This window comes from Peromyscus californicus, unplaced genomic scaffold, assembly GCF_007827085.1.
Source record: "Peromyscus californicus insignis strain IS unplaced genomic scaffold, ASM782708v3 Scaffold_3__1_contigs__length_106647218, whole genome shotgun sequence".
Taxonomy (NCBI): Eukaryota; Metazoa; Chordata; class Mammalia; order Rodentia; family Cricetidae; genus Peromyscus; species Peromyscus californicus.
Genome location: NW_026294551.1, coordinates 15,960,988 through 15,987,522, shown reverse-complemented (window position 1 = coordinate 15,987,522; position 26,535 = coordinate 15,960,988). Strand labels below are relative to the sequence as shown.

The 26,535-nt window shown below is 47.6% G+C and overlaps 1 protein-coding gene and 1 non-coding gene across 2 annotated transcripts in view; both read right to left on the bottom strand.

The window, feature by feature from the left end:
- The window catches only part of Pecam1 (platelet and endothelial cell adhesion molecule 1), a 97,181-nt gene that overhangs the window by 8,086 nt on the left and 62,560 nt on the right, over nt 1-26,535 (bottom strand). Inside the window, 7 exon segments of the mRNA XM_052757356.1 lie at nt 5,831-5,887; nt 14,925-14,987; nt 16,282-16,332; nt 17,763-17,836; nt 18,800-18,827; nt 20,544-20,651; nt 21,466-21,753. Of these exon segments, the coding sequence (XP_052613316.1) occupies nt 5,831-5,887; nt 14,925-14,987; nt 16,282-16,332; nt 17,763-17,836; nt 18,800-18,827; nt 20,544-20,651; nt 21,466-21,753 (669 nt within the window).
- On the bottom strand, nt 11,377-11,449 carry Trnaa-ggc (transfer RNA alanine (anticodon GGC)). Its single transcript has one exon. It is a non-coding gene; the product is annotated as a tRNA-Ala (tRNA).

Sequence of the window (26,535 nt, the reverse complement as noted above, 5' to 3'; positions counted from 1 at the left end):
GAACTCTCTGTGTAAATCAGGCTATCCTTAAACTCACAGAAATCCACCTGCCTCTGCTCTCTGGAATGCTGGGATTAAAGGCATATAGTTCTATGTCTGGCTTCTCATTTGACATTTTAAAGTTATTTTTTATTTTAGTTTTTTGGTTTTTCAAGACAGCGATTCCCTGTGTAGCCCTGGCTGTCCTAGAACTTGTTCTGTAGACCAGGCTGGCCTCAGACTCACAGACAGCCAACTGCCTCTGCTGGGACTAAAGATGTGCGCCACTACCACCACCTTATTTTATTTTTGGTTTTTTTTTTGTTTGCTTGCTTGCTTGGTTTTTCAAGACAGGGTTTCTCAGTGAAGCAGTCCTGGCTGTCCTGATCTCACTCTGTAGATCAGGCTGGCCTCAAACTCACAGAGATCTGCCTGCCTCTGCCTCCCAAATGCTGTGGTTAAAGGCCTGTGCCGCCACCACCCGGCCAGAATAAAGTATTTTAAAGGTATTTTTAAAGAATGGGGGACATTTAATTCGTATATAAAAATAGGAAATTAGGAAGTTGCATCTCACAGTGATCTCTGCTCCCATCCTGCACACACTCTTGGCCTCTCCCTCTTCCCCAGCAGTGTCCTGAGTAGAGTACACTGGAGAGGGCCAGGGAAATTATGATGACAGGGGCTGTGACATTTTCTACCCTATCCTTTGATGTAGAACTTTATGATTTGTAGAGCTTTCAAGCACCTTCTCAAACACAATTGTCTAAATAGCTCCATCATCAAGTTAAGTGACTGCACAATGGGTTACTTAACCAGTTCTCTACTTTAAAAAGGTGGGTTCTGGGGCTGGAGAGGCGGCTCAGTGGTGAAGAACACTGCCTGCTCTTCCAGAGGAGTTTGATTCCCAACAGCTATATGGTGGCTCACAACTGCTGTAACGTTAGTCCCAGGGCATTCAACAGCCTCTCTGGCCTCCTCAGGCACCACACACACACACACACACACACACACACACACACACACACACACACACACACACACACGGCACACAGACAAACATACAAATAGAACCCCCCCCACACACATAAATAAACAAACAAAAAGGTCGCTCCCAGGTTTTTGCTGTTTTAAAGAATGCCACCAATATCCTCTTGGGCTGCAAAGCTGCTCTCTAGTTCATTCTGTTTTGTCTGCCCAGTCCCAGGAGTGAGGCTGGAGGATCAGGAAGCGGGAGGACTGGCTCCGGCTCTTGACATCATGCCCAAACTGCCTGAAGGGCAGGGCCGCCATTTCCTTTGTCCCAAGTAAGGCTCATCTTGACTCATCCTTTTGCCAGAACGCACACTGTACCTGGCTGCCCGGTCAGGCCGCCATTGTGTAGATGGCCTTGGCCAAAAGTTTGGAAGTGGAGAGAGAATGCCAAGGAGAACAGGAAGACCCGCACGGAAGGAGAGTGTCGATGCCGCCTTCATCAGTGAGAGGTGTGTTTCACCACAAGACGGAGGCAGCGTGAGTGGATGGGGAGGATGATTTGCCTCTTTGCACAAGACCAGACCCCCACCCGTCCCAGAGACTCGATGTTGGAGCTGATTCTCCAGACAGCCCACTGAGGACATGGACTTGTGGAAACAGTAGCAAGGAGGGACCTCATCTGCTCTCTGAGGAAAGGTTCCTGTGTGGTGCTGAGGGTAGAGGTGGGTGGCTCCCCTCACGGGTGGGAGAGGTCACAGTGAGAAGGCCAGGGAGGAGGGCCTAGCCCAGCTAGTGAAGTGCTTATCTAGAATGCATGGAGCTCTGGGTTTGCCCCCCAGTGTCATATAAACTGGTGTGGCAGCACAGGCCTGTAATGCCTGGCACTAGGGAGGTGGAGGCAGGAAGATCAGAAGTTCAAGGTCATCCTCAGCTACGCAGTGAGTTCAAGGCTAACCAGGTATATAGGAGACCCTGTCAGAGAGAGAGAGAGAGAGAGAGAGAGAGAGAGAGAGAGAGAGATGAAGAAGAAGAAGAAGAAGAGGAGGAGGAGGAGGACAAGGAGGACGAGGAGGACGAGGAGGAGAAAGAAAGAAGGCAAAACAAGAAAATCCTAAAAACAAAAAAACTTTGAGCCATATATGGAGGCTCACTGCTGTAAATCCAGCACTCAAGATTTGAAGCAGGAGAATTACCAAGAGTTCCAGACTCAAAACAACAAACAAATAAAAACCTGCTTTTCTCAATTCTACCTGCCCTTAAACCCTGTCTTAGAATATTTCATTATTCCCCAATAGAGGGGACAGGAACAGCCATCCCTAAGGGACCCCTCTTCTGTCCTAGCTGGGCCAAAGGTAGTTGGCCTCCCGTAAATGTGTAAGTCAGCCTAGGCACAAGTCAATAATTTTGTCAACCTCCACCCATGAGGGAGGCCATGACAGCACCTCCCATCCCAGGTCTACACTGTAGGAGAATGAGCCCCATGCTCTGGCACCTCCCGCCCAACCCATGTTTTCTAAAATTAGACACAAAACATGAAATGCTAAACTCCATATCCAGGCTCAGTGGTTATCTGGGCGTTGGCTGTCCTGGAACTCCATCTGTGATCTGTAGATCAGGCTGGCCTCGAACTCAGAGATCTGTCTGCCTCTGCCTCTGCCTCTGTCTCCTGAGTGCTAGGACTAAAGGCTGGATTAATCCTTAAAGTGACTACACCTCTGAATTTCCTAGTAGACAGATCTAGAGGAGCCAATGCTGAGGAAATGATCTCTATTTTCAAATGCCAGGAACTTGAAACTATTTTATTTATTTATGTCTTGGTTTGGTTTAGCGGTCCTGACTAGTCTGGAACTTTTTTATAGACCAGCTGGACTTGAACTCACAGAGATCTGCCTGCTTCTGCCTCCTGAGTGCTGGGATTAAAGTTGTGCACAACCATGTCCAGCTTAGTTAATTATTCTGACTACATTTACTTAATGGGGGGGGGGGGGCAGGGGTGCGGTGCACATGCCACAATGTTCATTTGGAGGTCAGAGGGCAACTTTCAGGGCTCAGTTTCTCCTTCCACCATGTGAATCACAGGATTCGAACTCAGGATGTCAGGCTTGGTGACAAGTGCCTTTGGACCCACTGAGCCACACTGCCAGTGCGACCCTGGGACTCTTGGAATGTTATGATTATAAGAGAGCCTAAAAGTGTTGGTTCAGTCCCTTCATTTGACAGATGAAAAAGCTGAGCTTGGCCAAACTGACCAATGGCTGGTGCAGGCAGCCGGTGGGGATAAAGTTACTGGTTAAGGAATGGGAAAGATGAAAAGATTCTGAGGATGGACGTTGGGAACCATGACTGCCTAACAGTGTGAAAGAACTTAAGGATACCAAATCAGCCATCTCAATATTTGAGAATGGTTGAAATGTTAAGTTTTAAACATTTCTACAATACAAGGAAAGCTTAGAATCCAAGGCCACAGTTGCAAACAGCACGCACCTCCCATGGCACCTCCCATGGCCTGCAAGCTCCCTCCTGCCTCTTTGTGACCCCACCCCCAATCTCTCCAAGGGCCGCTCCTTGGAGGCGGTCCTGCCCATGCCCTTCTGCTTATCTAGGGGAGTGGCTTTCCTTTGAGTTTCTCAGGGGAAAAGGGTTTAAGAGCCAAAACTACGCCCTATGAGCCATTTCCCAAAACAGCCACTGGTTGGAAGAGGGCAAAAAATGTGAGAGGGGAATGTCGGCTAAGACCCGGCCCTACACCCAGCCAGAGCGTCGGCTAAGACCCGGCCCTACACCCAGCCAGAGCGTCTGCTAAGACCTGGCCCTACACCCAGCCAGAGCATCTGCTAAGACCCGGCCCTACACCCAGCCAGAGCGTCTGCTAAGACCCGGCCCTACACCCAGCCAGCTCCTGGCTGTCCAGATCCCACTTTCCTTCCATGTCACCCTTCTGCACACACAGTGTTTCTGTTTTCTCTCTCAGCATCCCTGGCTGATCACTCCAGGATGCTTGGGGAGCAAGAGAACCCCTAGGAGCAGGACCTGTGTGGCACACTAACAGCACCCACAGATTGACACTAAGTCCCCAGGCTAGCCCAGGCAAACAGCATATGGGTGGTTGGAAATGCAAATTCTTCAACCTAAAGGACTTAAATATTCAGGCTGGGAGTGGACTGGGAAATCTGAGTTTTAACAAATCTTGAGAACCTAGAATCCAGTCCATCCCCTCATTTCACAGGCAAGGTAACTATGTTCTTTAGTTTTATATCAACTTGGCACAAGCTAGAGTTATTTAGGAAGAGGGACTCTCAACTGAGAAAACGCTTCCATCAGATTGCCCATAGGCAAGCACTTTCTTGATTAATGATTGATGTGGGGTGCCCAGCCCACTGTGGGTGGTGTCAACCCTAGGCAGGTGGTCCTGGATTCTATAAGAAAGCAGACAGAGCAAGCCATAAGGAGCAAGCCAGTAAGCAGCACTCCTCCATGGACTCTGCATCAGCTCCTGCCTCCAGGTTCCTGCTTTGTTTGAGTTCCTGTCCTGACTTCCCTCAGTGATAGAGCATGATGTAGAAATGTATGCCAAATAAACCCTCCCCTCCCCAAGTTCCTTTTAGTCATAATGTTTTATCCCAGCAATAGAAACCCTAACTAAGACAGTTATGGAAGTCTTGGAATGTTCCATGACTCGACCAGGACCACCCAGGGCCACCCCGGCCACACAAGGATGCTGATTTTAACTTCTACAGTAGGTAGAGTTGGATTCTCCAATGGATCTGGTGATGACTGGAACCCAAGCCAAGACAGACAGTCAATGGAGAAAGTGAGAAGCATAAGGACAGTTTGCCCCAGATAACTTCCTGTTGTCTGCTTTCCTTGGAAGGTTAAAGCTCTGTTTCATTTTTCTTGTCTATCTCTTTTTCTTTCCTTTTCTTTTTAAATTATTATTATTTTTTAAACATTATGTGTATGGGTGTTTTGCTTGCATGTATGTCCTTGTACCAAGTGTATTTCTGGTGCCTCTGAAGGTCAGAAGAGAGTGTCAGATCCTTCAGAACTGGAGTTACAGATGGCTGTGAGTCACCATGTCCATGCTGGGAACCAAAGCCCATCCTCTGCAAGAGCAACCAGTGTTCTTAACCACTTAACCGCTGAGCAATCTCTCCGGCTCCTCATTCTTCTCTCTCTCTCTCTCTCTCTCTCTCTCTCTCTCTCTCTCTCTCTCTCTCTCTCTCTCTCTCTCTCCCCCTCCCTCCTTCCATCTTTTAAAGACAGGTATCATGTAGCCCAGCCTATTCTTGAACTTGATATATAGGCAGTGGTGACCTACATTTTTGATTTTCCAGCCTCTACCTCTCCTGTGCTGGGATTACAGGCGTGTACTTCGGTGCTCAGCATCTTGTCATTCCTTAACATGTCAATGGTCCTTTGTTAAGCAGTTACACAAATCCCCGCCCTCTAACCTCCTTCCTGCCTCATCCCTCACTGAGATTTCTCCTGCATGTTAGTTAACCCAGTTTGTTCATCCCTTGTCGGTCAGACTTGTCTCATGTGCAAGGCCTCAGGCAGAAACCAGAAACCCAGAAGTATAAAGGGAAAAAAACTAATCTACCAGCTTCCCCCCGCTCCCCCCCCACCCCACCCCACCCCCAGCCAAAGACAATGAAGCTCAGTGATCAGGAATGGGGGGTCTAGCTTTTGGTACTTAGAGGTATGTTTTCGTGATCTTGGGCAAGTGTCTTACACTGTCTGTGCCTCCGTATTCTTAAGGGTGGTAGGAGGGAGAGTCAGATCCTAAGAGCTGATGCTCTCCTGGGCTTTTTCCCTCAAGACCCATCAATGATTCTAGCATGGACCCTCCCACTCCGAGAATCAGGGGCCCCTCACTCACTAGGGTCGACCTTCCGGATCTCACTGTACACCGTCTCTGTGGCTCTCGTTCCCAGAGCTGGAAAAGGGACCAGGCACAGGTCAGTAGCTGCCTCCGGGACCCAGGCCAGCTCACTGCTGTACCTACCCACCACCCAACAGTGCCCTGTCCAGAGCGTCACAAAACATGCCATTCTCAGCCCAGCGGTGGTGGCGCACGCCTTCAATCCCAGCACTCGGGAGGCAGAGGCAGGCGGATTTCTGTGAGTTCGAGGTCAGCCTGGTCTACAGAGTGAGTTCCAGGACAAACCAGGACTGTTTCACAGAGTAATCCTGTCTCAATAAACAAAAAAACCAAAAAAACAAAACAAAACAACCCAAACCCCCCAAAACAACAACAAAACAAAAACAAAAAGACATGCCATTCTCCAACTTCAGAATATCCCGACCTAACTAGAGGCTCAGTGAGATTGAAAGTAGGTTAACAGGCCACCCTGTTAGGAAAGCTGCAGAGAGAAATCTTGGCTGAGGAGCCAAGAGGGGGACTCTGCACAGACCCCAAGTCCCTAGCCTAGTGTCCCCATCCTTCTTTCCCTGCCACAGAGGCCCTGTACTAGCTGTTCTGCCAGGACTTTCCTATCAGGACTAAGGCTCCACAGAGGCTGGATCCTAGGAACTAGAACTGGATCCTGAGGTCTGGGTTAGAGCCTAGCATCAGCAGTGGCCGTATAGATCAGCTGGGACAATGGCCACTTTGCAGATAGAGCTGGCTGGGCTAGCTACCTTCGGTGACAACATCTGGGCTCAGTACAGATTCTAAGTGAAGCACTCTGGGGGGCCTGTCCTGGCATTAGTTTGATGTTTTGCACTGTCTTCTTGCTCTGTTTTATGTAGCCCAGGCTATCCCAGAATTTGCTGTGTAATCCAGGATAGTCTTGAACTCCTGACCCTCCTGCCTTCACCTCCCAAGTACTGGGATTACAGACCTGTACCATCATACCTAGGTGCACTGGTCTAGAGCTCTGCAGGGCCTCAAAGCTGTAGCCAGGGTTATAATTCTCTGGGTTAGACCCTTTCAGAACAGAAGACAAGGCTACCCATTAATTCCATATTGAAATACACTCACAGGATGTGTATACACAGGCGTCATATACACTCACAGAGCATGAACACACTATACATACAGACATGTATCTATGTATACCCACTTGTGCACAGTATTCGTACTCACAAACACAGGCATGCATGCATATACCCAGAGACCCTGAGGAAGCAGGACAAAACCTGAACACATCCTAGATTTCTGTCACCTGCAGGAGAGATCAGGAAGTCTCCCTGCACAGCTGGCTGGGTATGGGCCAGCACCCTCCTCTGCCTGTCTCCCCCAGACAGGCTGAGATGCCCTGCCGCCACAGTGTCGTGTGGGCACACTGTCCTCATTGCAGACGCCTGGGGCACCGCGTGGATTCTAACGACACCAAAGATACCTTCTCTTCGCTATGCTCTGAGGCCATTCCTCCAGAGATTCTTCCTTTCTCTGGACCCTGAACACTTCCATTGCAGACACTGTCCTTTCTCTTACCCCACTGCTCCAAGATTCTGACCATGCATCACCCCCACAGCCACACTCATACCCCCTGACACTTGCATTCTCCCTCTCCTCTGTGCCTGAGCAGTTACAAGGGCTCCTGTGCCCCCACAGCACTTTAGAGATGCTTACCCAGAGCACATTAACTTCCTTTGCTCCCACAGCTGTTTGCCCTGGGGGATTCCAAGCTCTTCTAGATCAAAGCCCAAGTTTATGCCCCATCTCACTCTCAGGCTGTGCAGAGTTTCCCAGGGGGTACCTTTCACTGTTGGCAGTGATGGTAAAAACACTAGTCTGTGCCCTGAAGGCATCTCTGTCTCAGACCCTTGAACTTCAGAAGGTCTAGGCACAGTCAGCTCCTTCCCCAGGTTTCCTGAGCATACCGCTAGACAAATGGGAGGCCGTTGAGAGACTAAAGTCCAGGTTCTTCATCAGACATGGGATGTTGGTGACTGTATGAGTCCCGTACATCAGAGAAAGCCCAGGAGTAGTCCACATCCCCGCAGGAGAACTTGGGGTACCCATAGTGATGAAGGCATTGCAGAAGGAAATAAAGTGACTCTCCAGGCAGGAGTCGGAGCTCAGTAGAGCGGCTGAGGAACCAGTCTCCCAGGGCAAGGATGACGTCTGCCTAGGAGAACTGATCAGAAAGGGCACAGACGCCCACCCAAGCCGCTACATTCCAGTTCTGAAAGCAGAGATGGGAACTCCTGGGATCTCCAAACCCGCGGTGGGGCTGTTCACATACCCAAGAGACCCATTCCATATGACTGTACACACCTCCTATGTGGCCTGAACCACTGAAGAGGAAAATGTGGACCTGGCCCTAGCTTTCAGATGCTCTCGGCTTCAGGGAAGACAGATGCGCAAAGAGCATTAATGAGCTGAAGGCGTCACTCAGTGGTACAGCACTGGTTCAGCATGTACAGGACTCGAGGTTTAAGCCCCGGCACAAACAAAGAAACAGCAAATACCACAGGGCTGGGGAGATGGCTCAGTGGATAAGTCTCAAATATTATTAAGAACACTTGCTGTACAAACGTAAGAACCTGGCTTGAATCCCTAGCACTCCATAAAAAATTTGGGGCATGGCTATAGGTACCTGTAATCCCAGCATGTCAGGGGCAGAGGCAAGAGGATTGCTGGGACTTGCTGGCTGCCAGCCTAGATCCAGGATCAGCAGGAGACTCTATCTCAGAAGAATAAGGTGGCAAATGATAGAGCAGGGCATCTGACATCCCTCTTTGGCCTCCGCATGTGCTCAGGGACATGTGTGTACACACACACACACACACACACACTTAAAACTATACTATGATAACTGCTATAAGATATTGTCCATGAGAGGGATGGCCAGGTCTTCTGCCCTATCCTAACACAGAGCTAAGACAAGACAAAGATGAATTGGGGCAGGGCTGGGCAGCCAAACTTGGGCGTCTTGTGAACACCACTGTCCCCCAAAGCATGCAGGGGTGGCCAGGAGACCTCTCTGGTCCCCTTGGCGATACTCTAATACTCTCAGTCTGTGCCTAACTCAGGCCAGTCAGGGACGGCTTCTACTTCTAGACTGAGCTGCATCCGTGGTTTATCGTTACCCCTGGTTTTGCTCAGCTCAGTGGGGGGTGGGGTGGGGGGTGGGGGGAGGGTGCAGCTGCTCGCTACCCTTCCTCCTCCTACATCCCTGTGGCAGCAGCTGCCTGCTAATGACTAACCCAGGCCAACAGGCCATTTGTCTCCGCTGTCAGAGGCGTTTCCTGATGGGACTCTATTCTGGTTTCTGTTTTTCTCTGTGTTAACAGAGAGAGAGAGGAGATGGTTGAAACCAACGTCATGGGGTTTTCCCAGCAATTAGCCTCGAGGCAAACAGAGAGCAAACTAGGATTTAATGAGTTCCTTCCCGCCCTCCTCCATCCCCATCCCTCTTGGTTAGCTGCCAGCCAGGGTTAGAGCTGGACAGGGTCCTCCAGCCTCCTCCAACTGTGAAGGACGGGAGATCTTGAGAACCGGGCTCCAGGTTGGCAGACACTAGTTCACGGTTAGTCATCATTGGCCTTGAATCCACAAAGCTCTTTCTCCATCTAGTAATGCCCTAGTCCCTGCCTGGGAGGGGACAAGGGGCCAGCACCAGGGGTTCAGACTTGAGTTCCTCACCACCCTTGTGCCAACAAGGAGGAGGCCGGGACAAAAACATACAGCTTGTATCCCCCAAAGTACCCCCTTGCCACCCGAATGACCTTTATTCTAGAATCTCCCCAGAGCCCTGGTTGAGCACACAGCAACTTGTGCAAGCTGAGAAATGTGGCTGACAGCTTGGCTGCAGGGGACAGCTGCGGAGCCTGGCGAGGGAAGCCGGAGGCAATTGTCACGGTCCCACCCTATTCTAGGAACTGCTGAACTTCCTCCATTTAATCCCCCACACCCTCAAGAAAGCAAAAGAACGTCAGATACAAGGACACATTCCCAACGACGGGGAAATCGAGCCTTTCTCAAGGGCATTGGTGCCCCGGGTACCAGGTAGAGCCCTCGGTTCTCCCTGCCCAGACTCAGGAACTGGATCACTGTGGGAGGACTGAAGCAGTCTGGTGCCAGAGCCCAGGGTGGCAGGGACTCCAGGATCCCCCTCTGGCATCACTCCTCACCATCCGCTGGAGTGTTCCTCGGAGTGTGGAGGTCAAGAACAGAGTGGCAGGTGGGATTTTCCATCCCAGCTCCGTGGGCCACCTTGCTTCTTGTCACCCCCCACCCCCTTATTGTTAACCTTCCCCTTAACTCCAATCCTGTTTTCTTCCCCTTAGGAAGGAGAAAGCTGTTACTTGTGTTGCCAAGCCCACGATGCCCAGTGGGTGGAGGATATTCCAAACCCAGGCTGGACCAGTGACAGCCGGTACTGAGTACTTCACAGTTTCAGCTATCACAGCTTACACAGACTCCTCTGAGGCCCAGACCCCAAAGCTTCCTCCTCTTTGGTGTCTCACAGGCATCTCAGACTTAATCTAGCCAAACTAGATCTCATCTTCAAACACCACAGCCACCGGATCCACGCAGTTACTCCAGCAAGAAACGTGGGGATGCTGGTTCCCCTGTCCTGGCCAGGGGCTGTGATCAGTGTCAAAAACACACCTAGACTCCATCCATTGCAGGCACTTTGCCCACCCTTCCCCAGCCCCGTCTCATCTCTGGCATGGAGACAGTGTTGGTTACACTGCGGAGGAGAGTGCTGATTGGAAGAACCACAGCCATGGTTACCTTTTTAGAGCTTTATTGGTGGGGGAGAGGGAGAGAGGAAGAGAGGGGGAGACGGAGAGAGAAGAGAAGAGAAGAGAAGAGAAGGAGGTCCAGACGGAAGGAAGGAGCAGAAGGGAAAGAGAGGGACGCACAGAGGGCCCACCTGCTTTTTAGGCTGGGACGCCGTCGAAGGCTGATGGCGTAATTAAGGACTGAATCCTTACAGACAGCACACTCATCTCTCCCTCATTCTTGTTCTGTAAGCCATTTTCCTTGTGTCCTGAGTTTGTTTTTATATACATATGTATGTATGGTGTGTGTGTGTGTGTGTGTGTAAGCATGTGTTGGGGCATTTGTGAATGCCCCTGTGGAGGTCTAAGGTTGACACTGGGAGTCTTTCTCAATAGTTCTCTCTCTACCTTTGTGTCTTTATGGACTTCTGGATGTGTCTCTGAGTCTGTATGTGTTTCTTGTACTTTTCTGGTTTGTTCATTTTATTGTATTATATTGCATTTTACTTTTTTAAAAAGATGTCTGTTTGTGCTGGGTGGTGGTGGTGGTGGTGGTGGTGGTGGTGGTGGCACACACCTTTAATCCCAGCACTCGGGAGTCAGAAGCAGGTGGATCTCTGTGAGTTCGAGGTCAGCCTGGTCTACAGAACAAGTTCCAGGACAGGCTCCAAAGCTGCACATCGAAACCCTGTCTCTCTCTCTCTCTCTCTCTCTCTCTCTCTCTCTCTCTCTCTCTCTCTCTTTTTTGGAGCTGAGGATCGAACCCAGGGCCTTGTGCTTGCCAGGCAAGTGCTCTACCACTGAGCTAAATCCCCAACCCTGAAACCCTGTCTCAAAAAAAAACAAAACAAAACAAAATGCCTGTTTGTTTTCTAATGAGAGAAAGATAGGGTGTGGATTTGGGTGGGTGGGGGAGGTTGCAGAGCATCTGGGAGGAGTTGAGGGAGGAGGAAAAACCTGGATCAGAATATAGTGTATGGTGAAAATCTATTTTTGATTAAAAAAAAATAGTTCTTTACCGTATTCATTGAGACCAGATGCTGACACAGCTGTTCTCGCTGGCCAGCTTGCTCTGGGAAGCCCCTGTGTACTTTGTGAGGAATACTGGAATTCTAGGAGGGCTACCATGCACACTCAGTATTTATGTGGGCTCTCGAGACCTAAACTCTGGTCCTTACACTGGTGAGGTGAGGGCTTTATCTACTGGGCTATTTCCCCAGCCCCTAAAGCTATTTATTTTTTAGAGAAGGAACTTAGAATCTGTCTTTTTTTTTTTTTTTGAGACAGGGTTTCTCTGTGTAGCTTTGCGCCTTTCCTGGAACTCGCTTTGTAGACCAGGCTGGCCTCGAACTCACAGAGATTCGTCTGCCTCTGCCTCCCGAGTGCTGGGATTAAAGGCGTGCGCCACCACCGCCCGGCTAGAACCTGTCATTTCCCAGCTTAAAGCCTTCCAAAATGTTCGCTCATCCATTTAGAATAGGACTTGGCCCCATGTGCTCCCGCCACCACCCCGTCCCTCCACCCTGTCCCTCTAGCTCCATCCACTCCCTTTCTGTCTCTGCAGACACGTGAACCTCCTAGATACTTTTTTTTCCCAGACAGGGTTTCTCTGTGTAACAGCCCTGGTTGTCTTGGAACTCACTTTGTGACCAGGCTGGCCTTGAACTCACGGAGACCCACCTGCCTCTGTCTCCCAAGTGTGCTGAGATCCAAGGCATGCACCACCATCACCTGGGCTTTGAGTGAGTGTGGGCATGTACCATCACAGCCAGCTCCCCTTTCCTACCAAAATAAACGAGCTAGCTCTGACCTGCCAAAACGACCTTTCCTGTTCCCTGGGTCTTCCTAACCACTCCCACCCTTAGGCAGGGGCCTGCCTTGCAAACTTCCAGTCCTGCTTCATCTATGGCTCTCAATGAGGCCCTCTTGCACGGCCCAGAAAAGGCCAGACAGACGCCTGTCCCCTTTCACACCTTCTCAGACTCCACTCTACCCATTCCCAGAACTCCTGATCACCTGATATCAACTAGTCCTCAGTTTCCCCAGCTCCCACTTCTTCTATACTCCCTCCAGGGAGGGACCACCCGCGCCTTTGTGTCTTGTGCAGTAGCTGGTGCCTTTTATGTCTTCATCACTATTGGCTACCAAAACGGGTGAAACACTTTACTATAAAATAAAAAAAAAGACAAGAACGGCAGGCCTTCCACATTCCTCACCCCTCAGATCCAGTCAGGACACAGATGTCATAGGGGTCCCATAAAGCTAAGCACATTAAGATCTCTGGTACACACCTTTGGGGGCAGTTCTGACCAGAGACCGTGGGAAAGGGGCCTGTGGTGCAACACAGAGACAGTACAGGACATGTCCCCTGAGCGGAAAGTTCTCACACACAGACACACACACACACACACACACACACACCCCTACAGACGTGGCACTTGGAACCATGCTCAGCAAGAGAAGGAGGAAAAACTCCAGAACTACTCCTAAATCATTGAGCAAGAGGTAGGTAGCTTCAGGACGCCATCACCGTGTGGCTCCAGCTAGTGATTGGCAGGCCCAGCCTGGAAAACTGCCCAGGACTGCTTGGCGGAGAACACGGCACACAGCCTTAGCCTCAACACCAAGAGCACTAGATGGGAACGGTCCAGGGAGCTTCCCCCAAGGGCCGGAAGGCTTGGGATGGTCAATTCCTTTGAAGCATGCAGGAGTCCAAGGGTGGGCTAAGGCGGAAGAGGATTGGGAGGTGTGCTTTCGGATGCCCCAAACTGCTGAGATCTATGTTCCTGTATTTGCTGTGGCCTACCTAACTGTGCGTCAGTCTCCCAGCATTGAATCGGAGATGGTTACTTACAGGCAGTTTGCCCTTGTGTGTGAACCACACACCCAACAAAAAAGCTGAGGCACAGATCTAACACCACGCTGAAAGAAGGACTCGGTACTCTGCCCAGAAGTCCCTCTAAAAAGGAAAGTCCTCTATGGTGGGCAATCTTCCAGTTAATTTGAGTGGATTCAGACTCAGCATGGAAGCTTTACCTCGAGGCATGTCTGAGAGGAAGTTTCTAAGTTAGGTTAATTGAGGTGGTATTATGTCAAAGGCTGGGGTCCCAGGCTTCGTCAAAAGGACAAGTCTACCTGGAACCCAGCACTCATTACTTTGTTTTCCTGGGACTTTAGTGTCAAAACCTCCCTTAGTCCCTCCCATCACACCTTCCCTGCCATGAAGAGCTGCATCCCCTCCAATGGCGAGGCAAGATAAACCCTTTCTTCCTTAAATTAGTTTGTCGGACACTTGGTCACAGCAACAAAGTAAGTAACATATACACCATCCCTGTTTGATCTTATTACTGTGTGGGGGTGGGGTGGGGAGTGGAGTTGTGGGGACTGCCATGTGCAGATGTATGTGCAGGGCCTACAGAGACTAGAGGAGCAGATCTCCTGGAGCTGGAGTAGACAGCACTGGATCCCCTGGAGCTGGAGTTACGGGTGGTTGTCAGTCACCGAATATGAGTGCCAGGATCCAAACTTAGGCTCTCTAGGAAAATAGTGTGTGCTCTTAACCACTGAGCCATCCCTCCAGCCCTACATTCCCCATTTTAGACATGCATTTGATTGGCATGTTTGGTTCACGCAGGCCACTGTTCTAGGAACCCAGTGCATCTAGGCAGGGGCTGGCCTCTGAACGAAGGCCTGAACACCTGTAGGGCGGAGGGGGCTCCCCACAAAGACTCTTCCAGAGAAACAAGGTGCTTGGCTCTTAGTGCCTGCATCTTAGTACTGGCACCCAGTGAATACTAAGGGCAAGACCAGACTTAGGTGCTGGGGTAGTTTGAATGTAATTGGCTCCCATAATCTCATAGGGAATGGCATTATTAGGAGGTGTGGCCTTGCTGGAGCAAGTGTGTCACCATGGGTTGGGCTTTGAAGTCTCCTATGTTCAAGCTATGCCCAGTGTCTTAGTTCACTTCCTGTTGCCTGTGGATCAAGAGGTAGGACTCTCAGATCCTTCTCCAGCACCATGTCTGCCAGCACACTGCCATACTTCCCGCCATGAGGATAATGGACTAAATCTCTGAACTATAAGCCACCCAATTAAATGTTTTCTTTCATAAGAGTTGCCTTGATCATGGTGTCTCTTCACAGCAACAGAAACTCTAACTAAGACAGGTACATCCAGTAGGCCTGCAGACCACCTCCCTCTGACAGTTCTGACTGCAAAGCACTCCCATGAGGTATCTCCATCCAAACCCAGAGCCTAATTTGGTCTTGACTCACTTGGTGAGAATGCTTACCTTGATGAGGTTCAGCGGGGGAGACTTCCACTTCTGTGTATTCCACATCCATGTTCTGAGGGTCTGTTCAAAGGAATCAGAGCACCTTTTAGACTGCATCTCCTCTAGAGGTATTAAACCACACTAGAGACCTTCACTGCAGTTAGCCCTACGCTGGTCTGGGCAGCCCCTCGGACTCCTGTTACCTGAGTGTGGATGGAACCTCTGCCAAGGTCCAGTTTCTATAGTGTGGGAAGACTTTCAACAGGTTAATAGGCATGGAAAACAGCCCAGGCATACCCCCACAGTTAACTCCTACCTAGTCTCAAGGACATGGCAAAGGATTTGAGTGCTGTGGGACCAGGCTACCAACATCTAAGTGTTCCAAGAACTAAAACATTTGAGGTGATGAAATCTCCAGGCTCCATGGAGACACCCAGGAAATGAGTTTGTTTTCAAGTATTGCTACTGCTGTTGTTTGTGTCTGGTACCCAAGGAGCCTAGAAGAGGGTGTCAGGTCCTCTGGGACTGGAGTTACTGTATGGGAGCTGAAGCCGGGTCCTCTGACAGAGCAGCCGATGCTCTTAACCACAGAGTTGTCTCTCCAGCCCCTGATGTTGTTTCTTGAGACAGGGTCAGGTGTATCCCAGGGCAGCCTGGAACTTGCTAGGTAGCCAAGGTTAGCCTTGAATACCTGGTCTTCCTGCCTCAGCCTCCTGGGTGCTGGGATGACAGGTGTAAGCTGTGCCTGGCTTTCTTTTGTTTTTAAGGCTCCACAGAATGAGCAGTTCTTGCTAGCAGCTAAAATAGATTGTGTAGTCAAAGAGACTCTGCAGAAGGAGGTTTCAGTTCTCATGAGAGCAGCACGCAATAGAAAAGCAAACTGTCTATTGTTAGCTGTCTTTAAAAAATCTTAAAGAGCTGCACCTCAGCCACCCAAGAGAAACATTCTCCTAATGTCACTCCGAGTGCCATGAAGTTTTTTTTTGTTTTGGTGTAACCACTCATTTCTATTTGGATTAGGAGGCATTACCGTTCAGAACACTGGCTAGCCTTCTTGGAGAAAACACTTGGTCTATACTTTACCATACACAGGGCCTTGAAGAGGAGAGGGAAATTATCCTGCCACCTTAGAGTTTAAGTTGCCTTTTCCTGTGGGTATTTATTTATAAAGACAGGGCCTTACTACTCACTATGTAGCCCTGGCTGACCTAGAACTCACTATGTAGACTAGGCTGGCTTTGAACCCACAGAGACCCACCAGTTTCTGTCTCCTGAGTACTGGAATTAAAGGCACGTGCCACCACACAGAGCTGCTTGTGAATCTTTTTTTTTTTTTTAAATGTAAATGTTTCTAATAAAACATATAAATAATTACCTTTATTTTGATTTATCGGTTTCGTTGCATCGTTTCCAACATCGTCATAGCCTGGTTGAAAATAACAATCACAGTGAGTGACGGTAGAAATCAGTTTCCTGCAGCCACGAGTGTATATGTGCGCACACACGCATGCTCTTCCCCATGCATGTGTGTGTGGAGGCCAGAGGTCAATGTCACACGTCTTCCTCTATTACTCGCCACCTTTTTCCGAGACAGGGTTTCTCTGTGTAGCCCTGGCTGTCCTGGAACTCGCTCTGTAGCCCAGGCTGGCCTCGAACTCACAGAGATCTGCCTGCCTCTACCTCCGGAATGCTGGGAATAAAGGCGTGCACCACCACCGCCAGGTTTCGACTTTATTCTTTTGAGACAGAGCCTCTAGCTGAACCTGGAGTTTGCTGTTTTGACTAGATCGGCTCATGAGCGAGCCCAGGGGATATGTCCATCTCTACGCACCCCCACCTCCCCCTGTGCTGGGGTGATAGGTGCATGCTCTCACGCCTGGCTTTTATGTTGGTGTGGGGGAATTGAACTCAGATCCTCATGCTCTCACCGTAAACAGCACCATCTCCCCAGCCCTCCCGTAACTTCTAACAACTCTAGTACTGCTAAGAAAGCAGAGTGTGATTTCCTCAGTACGGGTGACAAACACCCTTGCCTCTGGGTGCTGGGTCTCTCTGCTGTGTGGTCTTTTCCTAACTGTGGTTGGACCCCTTCACTGCAGGGTAGAATGCATGGCTGACATGGAGCACTTTTGTTTGAGAGTTATTTGGAAGTCAGAAGGGTCTGCTCTAAGTGAATTAATTAAAAATTAAGCTTCTTAGCCGGGCGGTGGTGACGCACAACTTTAATCCCAGCACTTAGGAGGCAGAGGCAGGCGGATCTCTGTGAGTTCCAGGCCAGCCTGGTCTACAGAGTGAGTTCCAGGACATCCAGGGCTACACAGAGAAACCCTGTCTCAGGGGTAGGGTGGTGGTGGTATCTCAGCACTTCTCAAAAATGTCTCTGCTAAGAGCAGAATATTTCCATTGGTTTCCCTTTGTGGCAAAGTTAAGTGAAGTGGTGGAGATTCTATCTGAGATGTGTTACCGACAATTTAATTTCACATCTGGTTTCTGCCTCACAAGGACAATTTGGGTTTCTCCAGGGCAATTCAGTCTTTGGAGGCAACAAGCATTAAGATTAGTCTCCATTTTTCATTCCAGAGAAATGAAACATAGAAGGATAAAAACAGAAGGAGTCCTTTCAGTTTTGTTTTGTTTTGTTTTGTTTTTTTGGTTTTTCTAGACAGGGTTTCTCTGTGTAGCTTTGTGCCTTTCCTGGAACTCACTTGGTAGCCCAGGCTCAGTTTGTTTTTTTATTAGCTTATCTTCCAATGGTGGATTAGCTTAGGTACCGCTGCCAGGGGTTCCCTTCTATCTCAACCCCACCTACTCTGAGTTGGTAAAAATCTTTATAATTACAGGAAGCCTTGGCTTTACCGTAATGACTGTTGGCTTCCACATTGGCCTCAGAAACCTTCTCACTGTTGGAGTTCAGAAGTGGAGCTGCTGGTCTTCACATGGAAATCAAAAAGAAAGAGAAAAATAGATGTTAACATTTTTCACTGTACCCCCAGACCAACAAAACCATCAATGGAGGATCAAGAGAAAGCAAGAAGAAATATGTCATTACATGCTGGTAATCTCAGCACTGGGAAGGCTGAGGCAGGAGAATGGCTGTGAGTTTGAGGCCAACCCAGGGCTACACAGTAAGACACAAACAGCTTGTCATGGTAGCATACATCTGTAATCTTAGCCCTTGGGAGGTAGAGGCAAGAGGATCAGGAATTTAAGGCCAGCCCGGGCTACATGAGATCATGTTTCAAAATAAAAACAGAAGATAAAGGATATAAAAACATTTTTAAATTTTTTTTTATTTTTAGGTGTGTGTGTGTGTGTGTGTGTGTGTGTGTGTGTGTGTGTGTGTGTGTGTGATATGTACATGTGCATTGTGTATGGGTACCTGCAGAGGCTAAGCCATCTCTCCAACATGGTAAAAACACTTTTTTTTTCTAAAAAGACCAACTCTTGCCAGGTGGTAGTAGTGCACACCTTTAATCCCAGCACTCAGGAGGCAGAGGCAAGTGGATCTCTGTGAGTTCGAGGACAGTCTGGTCTATAGACTGAGTTCCAGGACAGCCAAGGCTACACAGAAAATAGAGAAACTCTGTCTAAAAAAACAAAACAAAAAAGGCTAACTCTATTATTCTAAGTATGCAACGTAGGCAATCTTCCACTGAGACATACAAACAGAAACACGCGCACACACACACACACACACACACACACACATACACACACACACACACACACACACACACACACACACACACACACACACTATACCCAAGGCTCTTATGAGTTTGCCAAGAATTTCCAACAATTTCCTAATGACCAGACTGTGCTTGCAGACAAATCCAGCCCTGCCCACAAAGCAGCCCCGCTCTCACCCCCGCCAGCCATACAAAGACACTGACCTGGACATCTCCACAGGTTTCTGTTTGGCTTTAAAAAAGAAAGAAAAATATAGGTCAGTATAAGCATGCTGGACAGCAACAGTCTTCCTCTTGACTCTCTTAAAGACTGAATATCCATAAAAATGAAGGGGAAAGAGGAACTGGGGGTGTAGCTCAGTTGGTTGAGTGTTTGCCAAGCATGTACAAAGCCGTGGACTCAGTCCCCAGCACCACAGAAACCGCATGCTTGCCCGTGATCCCAGCATTCCAGAAGTGGAGGCAGAGGATCTGAAGTTCAAGGGCATCCTTAGCTCAGTTGGGGCTAGTCTCAGGTAAGAGAGTGGATGGGTTGAGGGTGAGAAAGAGAGAGAATGTGCCAGATGAAGTCATACTCATTCACAATGGGTGGAAAGGAGGGGAAGGCAGGGTCCCCTCAACACTTTTGCTTGCTTGCTTGCTTCCAAGCTGCCAAGGAGCCGTGCCAGGGTCTCAAGCCCGCCGAGCAAACGCTACCATCACTGAGCTGCATCCCCTCCCCTTCTCCTGGCTGTACAGCAAGAGACTTTATGTAACTTTCTCAGATACATGCAACATTTTAGCCAGAAGCAATTTTAGTTCATAGCATGTGACCGAGACCAGGGACAGGACTCAGATTCCCCGAGAGGCAGGCAGCTATCTCTTGGATTCAAGATGATTGCAAAAGGCAAAGCCTAAGCCAATTCCTGTGCTTTCGGGTCTGAGACCAAAGTCAGGGTCAACCTGGGGAAGAAGTTTCTTTGAGATCTGTCTGTTCCCAGAGGAGCTGCAATCTTCCTACATCAGAAAAGATGAAGACCCCTCTGCTGTGGGATGGTCTGTATGGTAAATGTGTTGCTCTGATTGGTTGGTAAATAAAACACTGATTGACCATTGACTAGGCAGGAGAAAGTATAGGCAGGACAAGGAGGAGAATAAAGCTGGGAAGTGGAAGGCTGAGTCAGAGACACTGCCAGCCACCGCCATGACAAACAGCATGTGAAGATGCAGGTAAGCCATGAGCCATGCGGCAAGGTATAGATTTATAGAAATGGATTAATTTAAGATATAAGAACAGTTAGCAAGAAGCCTGGTACGGCCATACAGTTTGTAAGCAATATAACTCTCTGTGTTTACTTGGTTGGATCTGAGCGGCTGTAGGACTGGCGGGTGACAGAGATTTGTCCTGACTGTGGGCCAGGCAGGAAAACTCTAGCTACACTCCTCCCCTTCCCATCTGCTCTCCCAGGCCAGACAGTAGCACCAGAGGCTCCTAAGAACCCAACTCTCCATCATTCCGCCCCACTCCCCACATGCCCCAGAATGCTTTGGTATTGTGTGTCATTTTCCTTGAGCCTGGTCTAGACCCGATTCCCAAGTGCTAGCTAGTGCTCCTAGCTTCCACAGATGTACGTGGTACAAGATCATGGCACAAACTGGAATATTATCTGGGAAGTACACAGTGTAAGTGTGCGTGTGTGCACGTACATGTGTAACTCCCACGCACAGCACACTCCAAGAAATAGTTTCTTTTGACTACACTAGACATAATGTCATCCAGCTCCCCCCAACTAGACAAGTACCCACTTTCATGGCCACAAAAGCTTCACACCCACCAAAGCCAGACCCTTGAGTTATCAAAGTGACATCCCAAGAAGGAGAATACATGGGTGCCTCCTTAGCCTCCTCCGGGATGCTTCGTAGCCATGGCTAGTTTCCTAGCAAGAATGACATCCAGATAGGTGCTCACCTCTGGCTTTCCTCAGGAAGTAGCATTTGGCTGCAACTATCAAGGCAACGATGACCACTCCAATGACAATCACGGCAATGAGCCCTTTTATCCACGGAGCAAGGAAGACTGGAAGTGGGGGAGGAAAAAGGAAAGACATATTTTTCTCCTGACAGCAAAAAATACCAGCAGACTTAAGCAGCAGCACAGACCCGTTTTTTTGCGATCCCTGTAAATAGCATCTTGCTTTGGCGGCGGCCTGCGAGGGATTCTGCCCTCAGCCGGTGCAGAGATGGTGGTTTCTGCTAGAAGCCAAGGTCAGCTATAGTCTTCAAGAAGGTACCAAACCCATTTTGCTGAGATGTGGCTCCATTTGGGGTGTCATTTCCATCCTCCTCCGTCTCTATAGAACTCTCCCAGTCAAGCACACAGTTAGGCTCCTATAAACATGTCTGCGTTTGGACACAGCTTGTTCACAAATGGACATCTGGTGTCTCTCTGTTAGATACTTGGAATTGGAACTGGATAAAATATTTTCAGTTCCTTATAGCTAATCATCTCTTTTTCCACTCCAGTTCATATGAGTAGGCTTCTGCCAACTGTAACTAATCAGATATTGTTCTCACTCTCTCTCCCTCCCTCCTTCTCTTTCTTCCTTGAGACAGGGTATCTCTGTGTAACAATTCTGGCTGTCCTGGAACTTAATTTGTAGACTAGGCTGGCCTCAAACTCACCTGGCCTCGAACTCACCGAGATCCACCTGCTTCTGCCTCCGGAATGCTGGGATTAAAGGTGTGTGCTATCATGCCTGGCTAGACGTTGGTCTCTTAGCCTTCACTCAAATGAGCTAGTCTCCACTCCTCTCCCTTTTACAAGGAGCGTGTGTGCTTTCATCCTCCCAGAGGCCCCCACACTGCACCTTGCTGGTGAGGCCTGGACTCACCTCTGACCGTTAGAGTACTGCTTCGGGGGCTGGCCAATGTCAGGCTGGCTCTGTTGGAGGCTGTGCAGTAATACTGTCCCTCTTGCTCCTTGCTAGCTTGTTTCCCGATCCAAAATGCTTGAGTGGTATTCAGGATGATTTCGTGGAAAGGTCTGTCCTCCTTTTCTTTGAAAAACTTGAACGTGATTGGGCCAGTGCCCTCTTTCACGGAGCATCGAAGTACCATGTCATCCCCAGACTGCACCTCATTACTCGACAGGATAGAAATCGTAACTTCATCCACCGGGGCTGGAAAGCAGGCAAAGGATTAGCCCTGAGCAGAGAAGGGCAGAGGCAAGAATGGGGTACATACCTGTGACCCCAGAACTTGGGAGATGGGAACAGAAGGATTGCATGTTCCAGGCCAGCATGCAACATAGAAACATAAAAAGACCCTGTCACAGAGAACCCAGGAGGGAGGGGAAGGGAATTGAACAGAGAAGGAATAAAGGAACACAGAAAAGCCTCTTCTTGTCAACTTTTCTACCATCCTAGGACTTGAATCCTCTGCTCCCCACTCCCACATGGTCCCTTCCCTGATTGGCCCTAAAAGACAGTAACAGATACTTCCTGCCCTCATTCCTCGATCAAACACAAAACACTAGTGATGTGGAACGATCTTTTTGCACACTGTGAATATTTGTTGCTCTGATTGGTTTAATGAAGCGCTGACTGGCCAAGAGCTAGCTAGGCAGGAAAAGGTTAGGCAGGACTTGGGGACAAAAAGAGAATGTGGGGCAGAAGGAGTTGTCGGTGAGATGCAGAGAGAAGATGAACATGCCACGCTGAAAAAGGTACCGTCACGTGGTAGAGCGGTATAGATAAGAAATATGGGTTACTTTAAGTTGTAAGAGCTAATTAGAAACATGGTAGAGCGGTATAGATAAGAAATATGGGTTACTTTAAGTTGTAAGAGCTAATTAGAAACAAGGTTAAATTATTGGCCAAGCATTTTTATTTATTTTTTTATTTTTTTGGTTTTTCGAGACAGGGTTTCTCTGTGTAGCTTTACGCCTTTTCCTGGAACTCACTCTGTAGCCCAGGCTGGCCTCGAACTCACAGAGATCCGCCTGCCTCTGCCTCCCGAGTGCTGGGATTAAAGGCGTGCGCCACCACCGCCCAGTTTGGCCAAGCATTTATAATTAATAATAAGTCTCTGTGTGGTTACTGGGGAGTCAGCAGTCCTGATGAAAAACTCTACCTACACACGGTGCCCAATGTGGGGCAACATATATTCACATAAAACCTAAGAAATCTTAAAAAAAAAAAAAGTTTCCAAATACACAAAAATGGAGCCAAAGATGGCTTCTCATGCCAGCTGCAATACAGAGAGGCATCTCCCGACAGCTGCCTGCAGGGTGGAGCCGGCTGCCAGCCTCCATGTGCTAGAGCCATCCACTGAGCTGAGCCATGCTGGTAGCTGACATACCAGCTTAAAATTCATCTCATACAGTCAGAGAATACTTCAGATACTCAGTAAAGACAGACCCAGAAGAGAAAAAAAACAAAAAAACAACAAAAAACAAAAAAAACACAACTCTAAATGGGATACAGTGTGTTTAAAAATGTGCATAGGGAGAGAAAAGAGAGAGGATATAGGTAGTCATAAAACAGCTTAAGGATAATAAAGTCAAGTCTTTAAAGAGAGAAGTAAAATAATAAAAAAAAAGGAATAAGCCACATAGAGATGGGAAATACACAAAGAGTCTGGATCCTGCATGTTACTGTGTTGTCTTTGAAATTTTTGATTGCTGATGAACAAACAAATGATAGCTTCTGAGAGTCATTGGATTGTGGAAACTGCTAAAATAAACCAACTTATATATTTTTAAAATAAATGTCTTAACTTCAAAATGTAAGTCAAAAGCTGTATTACATTGGGGGAGAGGTTATGCTTTTATTTCCACAGGAAATGAGAGGCTGTGGATTCATTCCAGGTTGATATGGATCAGATTTGACTGGGGAAGACCCCCTGAAAATCCTAGCTACAGACATAAAGAAATAAACCTAGAAAAACTATAAGACATGTAATGTATATTTTAGCTGCTCAAACATAAAATAAAAAAAAAAAACGTCTTTGGCTGACTTGTGTACAGTGCACAGTCTACACTTGTATTAATGCAGATATGTATGTTATTTTTTAAAGTTTATATATTTTCAGAACAAGGAGACCAGATACCAATAAAAACAAATGGCTCAGGTTATCCAACATCTCAAAATGTTTCTGTTACAATTTCCTCAGAGATCTGTATCCAGAACAGCTTCAAAACTGCTGGCTGAGATGGTCCAGCCTCACTGACTACTCCAGCTAAGACTTAACCATTATCCTGAATTTTCTCAGGGCCCCTAAAGATGCTGGCACTCCCAGACAACAGGAAACAGTCTAGAGATGGGCTATGGATGTTTGTCACTATAAATAGTGGAGGTTGGTTACAAGTTGTTATTGGTCATGAAAAAAACAAAAAACAAAAACAACTAAACAAAGGAGTTAGATTTAAAGATATCTTTCTGAAGAAAAAGGGGGTATATGGAAATGATAGGATAAAAGGGTAGATTATTGTAACTACTTAAATCCAAAAAGCAACTATTAATTTCAATATTTTACATTGGTATGGATTTTGGTTTACTTAAATAAAAATTTAAAGTTAGTTTAGTGATACTATATGTATGTTTCTACTCTTGTTTGGGGTATTGTGCTTATGCAACTCATTTAAAAATGTAATGTATTATGAAATACAGGTTAGTAGTTAGCCATCTATAATAATCAAACTTGTAGTTATATTAGATATGTTTTCAAGGTTAAACAGATATATTTAGATAGATAGATGGTCTTCACATACTTCAAAGACCTGATACAATTACAGAATTCAATACAGATTCAAATACAGAATATGGCATTTAAAATGTTTTAATAACATAAGATTTTTCTTAACAGTGAGATACATCTGCTCCTGGCAGCACCAATTTACTTCAGAGAAGATGATGGACATCAAAGAAACTCTGTACAGAGTTTGCTTTCTTTATGGCAAAAACTAGCCATTTAGGTAAAGAAGCCACCCTTGTCTCAATGGCTGACAGTTACTGTCTAAATTGGACCTGCAGGACGCAAGAAAGGTGACTGCTGAAGTTTGCCAAGACAAAGCAGGACAGTCCTTCAGAATTCTCTGCTTCTCAGAAAAGTCTGGCAAATACACTAAGCCTATAGACCGAGAGAGATGCCCCAACATTACAGAACTTTGGGTTACTGGCCAGGCAGCCAGATGTTCCTGTCACTAGGTAACATTACACCTTTCTGGGGTCTTTGATGGAGTTAAAGACTAAATAATTAGACTTTTTCCTTAGTTATGATAACAGGTAAATTAGGTATAAAACTTTAGACTGACAAAGATAGATAATAGAGTCTTTTCTCTAATTTTGCCAATAAATTTTCTCTATAAATAGCCTGGATATTGTAACTGCAATTCTTACTTGATAATTGTTTTTGTTATATATAGTTTTACTATGTTAAAGTTAAAACCTTCCTTTTTAATGAGACAAAAAGGGAGAAATGCTGTGGAATAATCTTTTTGTACATTGTGAATATTTGTTACTTTCACTGGCTTAATAAAGAGTTGACTGCCAATAGCTAGGCAGGAAAAGGTTAGGCAGGACTTGCAGACAAAAGGGGATTGGTGAGGAGAGCCAAATCACCAGTGAGACGTAGAGAGAAGCAAGAACATGCCACGCTGAAAAAAGGTACCACATTGTGGTAGAGCACAGATAAGAAATACGGGTTTGCCGGGCGGTGGTGGCGCACGCCTTTAATCCCAGAACTCGGGAGGCAGAGGCAGGCGGATCTCTGTGAGTTCGAGGCCAGTCTGGGCTACCGAGTGAGTTCCAGGAGAGGCGCAAAGCTATACAGAGAAACCCTGTCTCGAAAAAACCAAAAAAAAAAAAAAAAGAAAGAAATACGGGTTAACTTAAGTTGTAAGAGCTAGTTAATAACAAGCCTAAGCTATCAGGCTGAGCATTTATAATTAATAAGAAGTTTCTATGTGGTTATTGAGGAGCCGGCAGTCCTGACAAAAAACTCTACACACTAGGGATGTGTCCCCATCCTCCCTTCTTGAGCATGACTGGCCATGCAGCGGCACTACAAGATTAACTTGTGTTTTCTCTTGGAGATGTGTGTGTGTGTGTGTGTGTGTGTGTGTGTGTGTGTGTGTGTGTACGCACATGAGTGCATATGTTTGAATGATTTCTCTCTGTCTTTCTGCTTACAAAGATGTGCAGCACTTAAACTGGTTTCTTTCCTTTTTCCTCTTTGCTCTCACAGCCTCATTTCCCATTTCTCTGCTATCCCTGCAGTTCGCCTTCCATCCATCTGGCTTTGTTAGTGTTCTTTATTATTGCCATTGTTTCTGGTTTTTTTGGTTATTGTTGTTGTTTGCCTGTTTGTTTTTTTGGAGACAGGGTTTCTCTGTGTAGCCCTGGCTGTCCTGGAACTAGTTCTGTAGAGCAGGCTGGCCTGGAAATCACAGAAATCCGCCTGCCTCTGCCTCCTGAGTGCTGGGACTAAAGATGTGCACCACCACCACCTGGCTGTTTCTGTTTTTATTTAATTTGTTCATTTATTTATTTGAGACAAGGTCTCACTATGTAGCCCTGGCTGGCCTTGAACTCAGAGATCTGCCTGCCTCTACCTAAATGCTGAGATTAAAGGCATACACCACCACGCTCTGCCTTTTTTTTTTTTTTTTTTTTTTTTGATACAGGGTCTCATGTAGCTGGCCATGAACTCCAGATCTTCCTGTGTCAGCCTCCTAAATGCTGGGATTACAGGTGTGTGCCACCAGCCCCAGATACCTATCTGCTTTTGAAACTGCATTGTTATTTCTAGTCTCACAGAAACTGGAAAAGTCACTTGACCCTCAGACCATGGCCCGGCAGAGTAAAGTCAACGGAGGAGGTCATTTGTTCCTCAGGCGGTTTCCGGGTTTTAACCTCCGACAGCCAGACTGTCACCGGCCCCTCCTGCTGACGTGGCTTCAC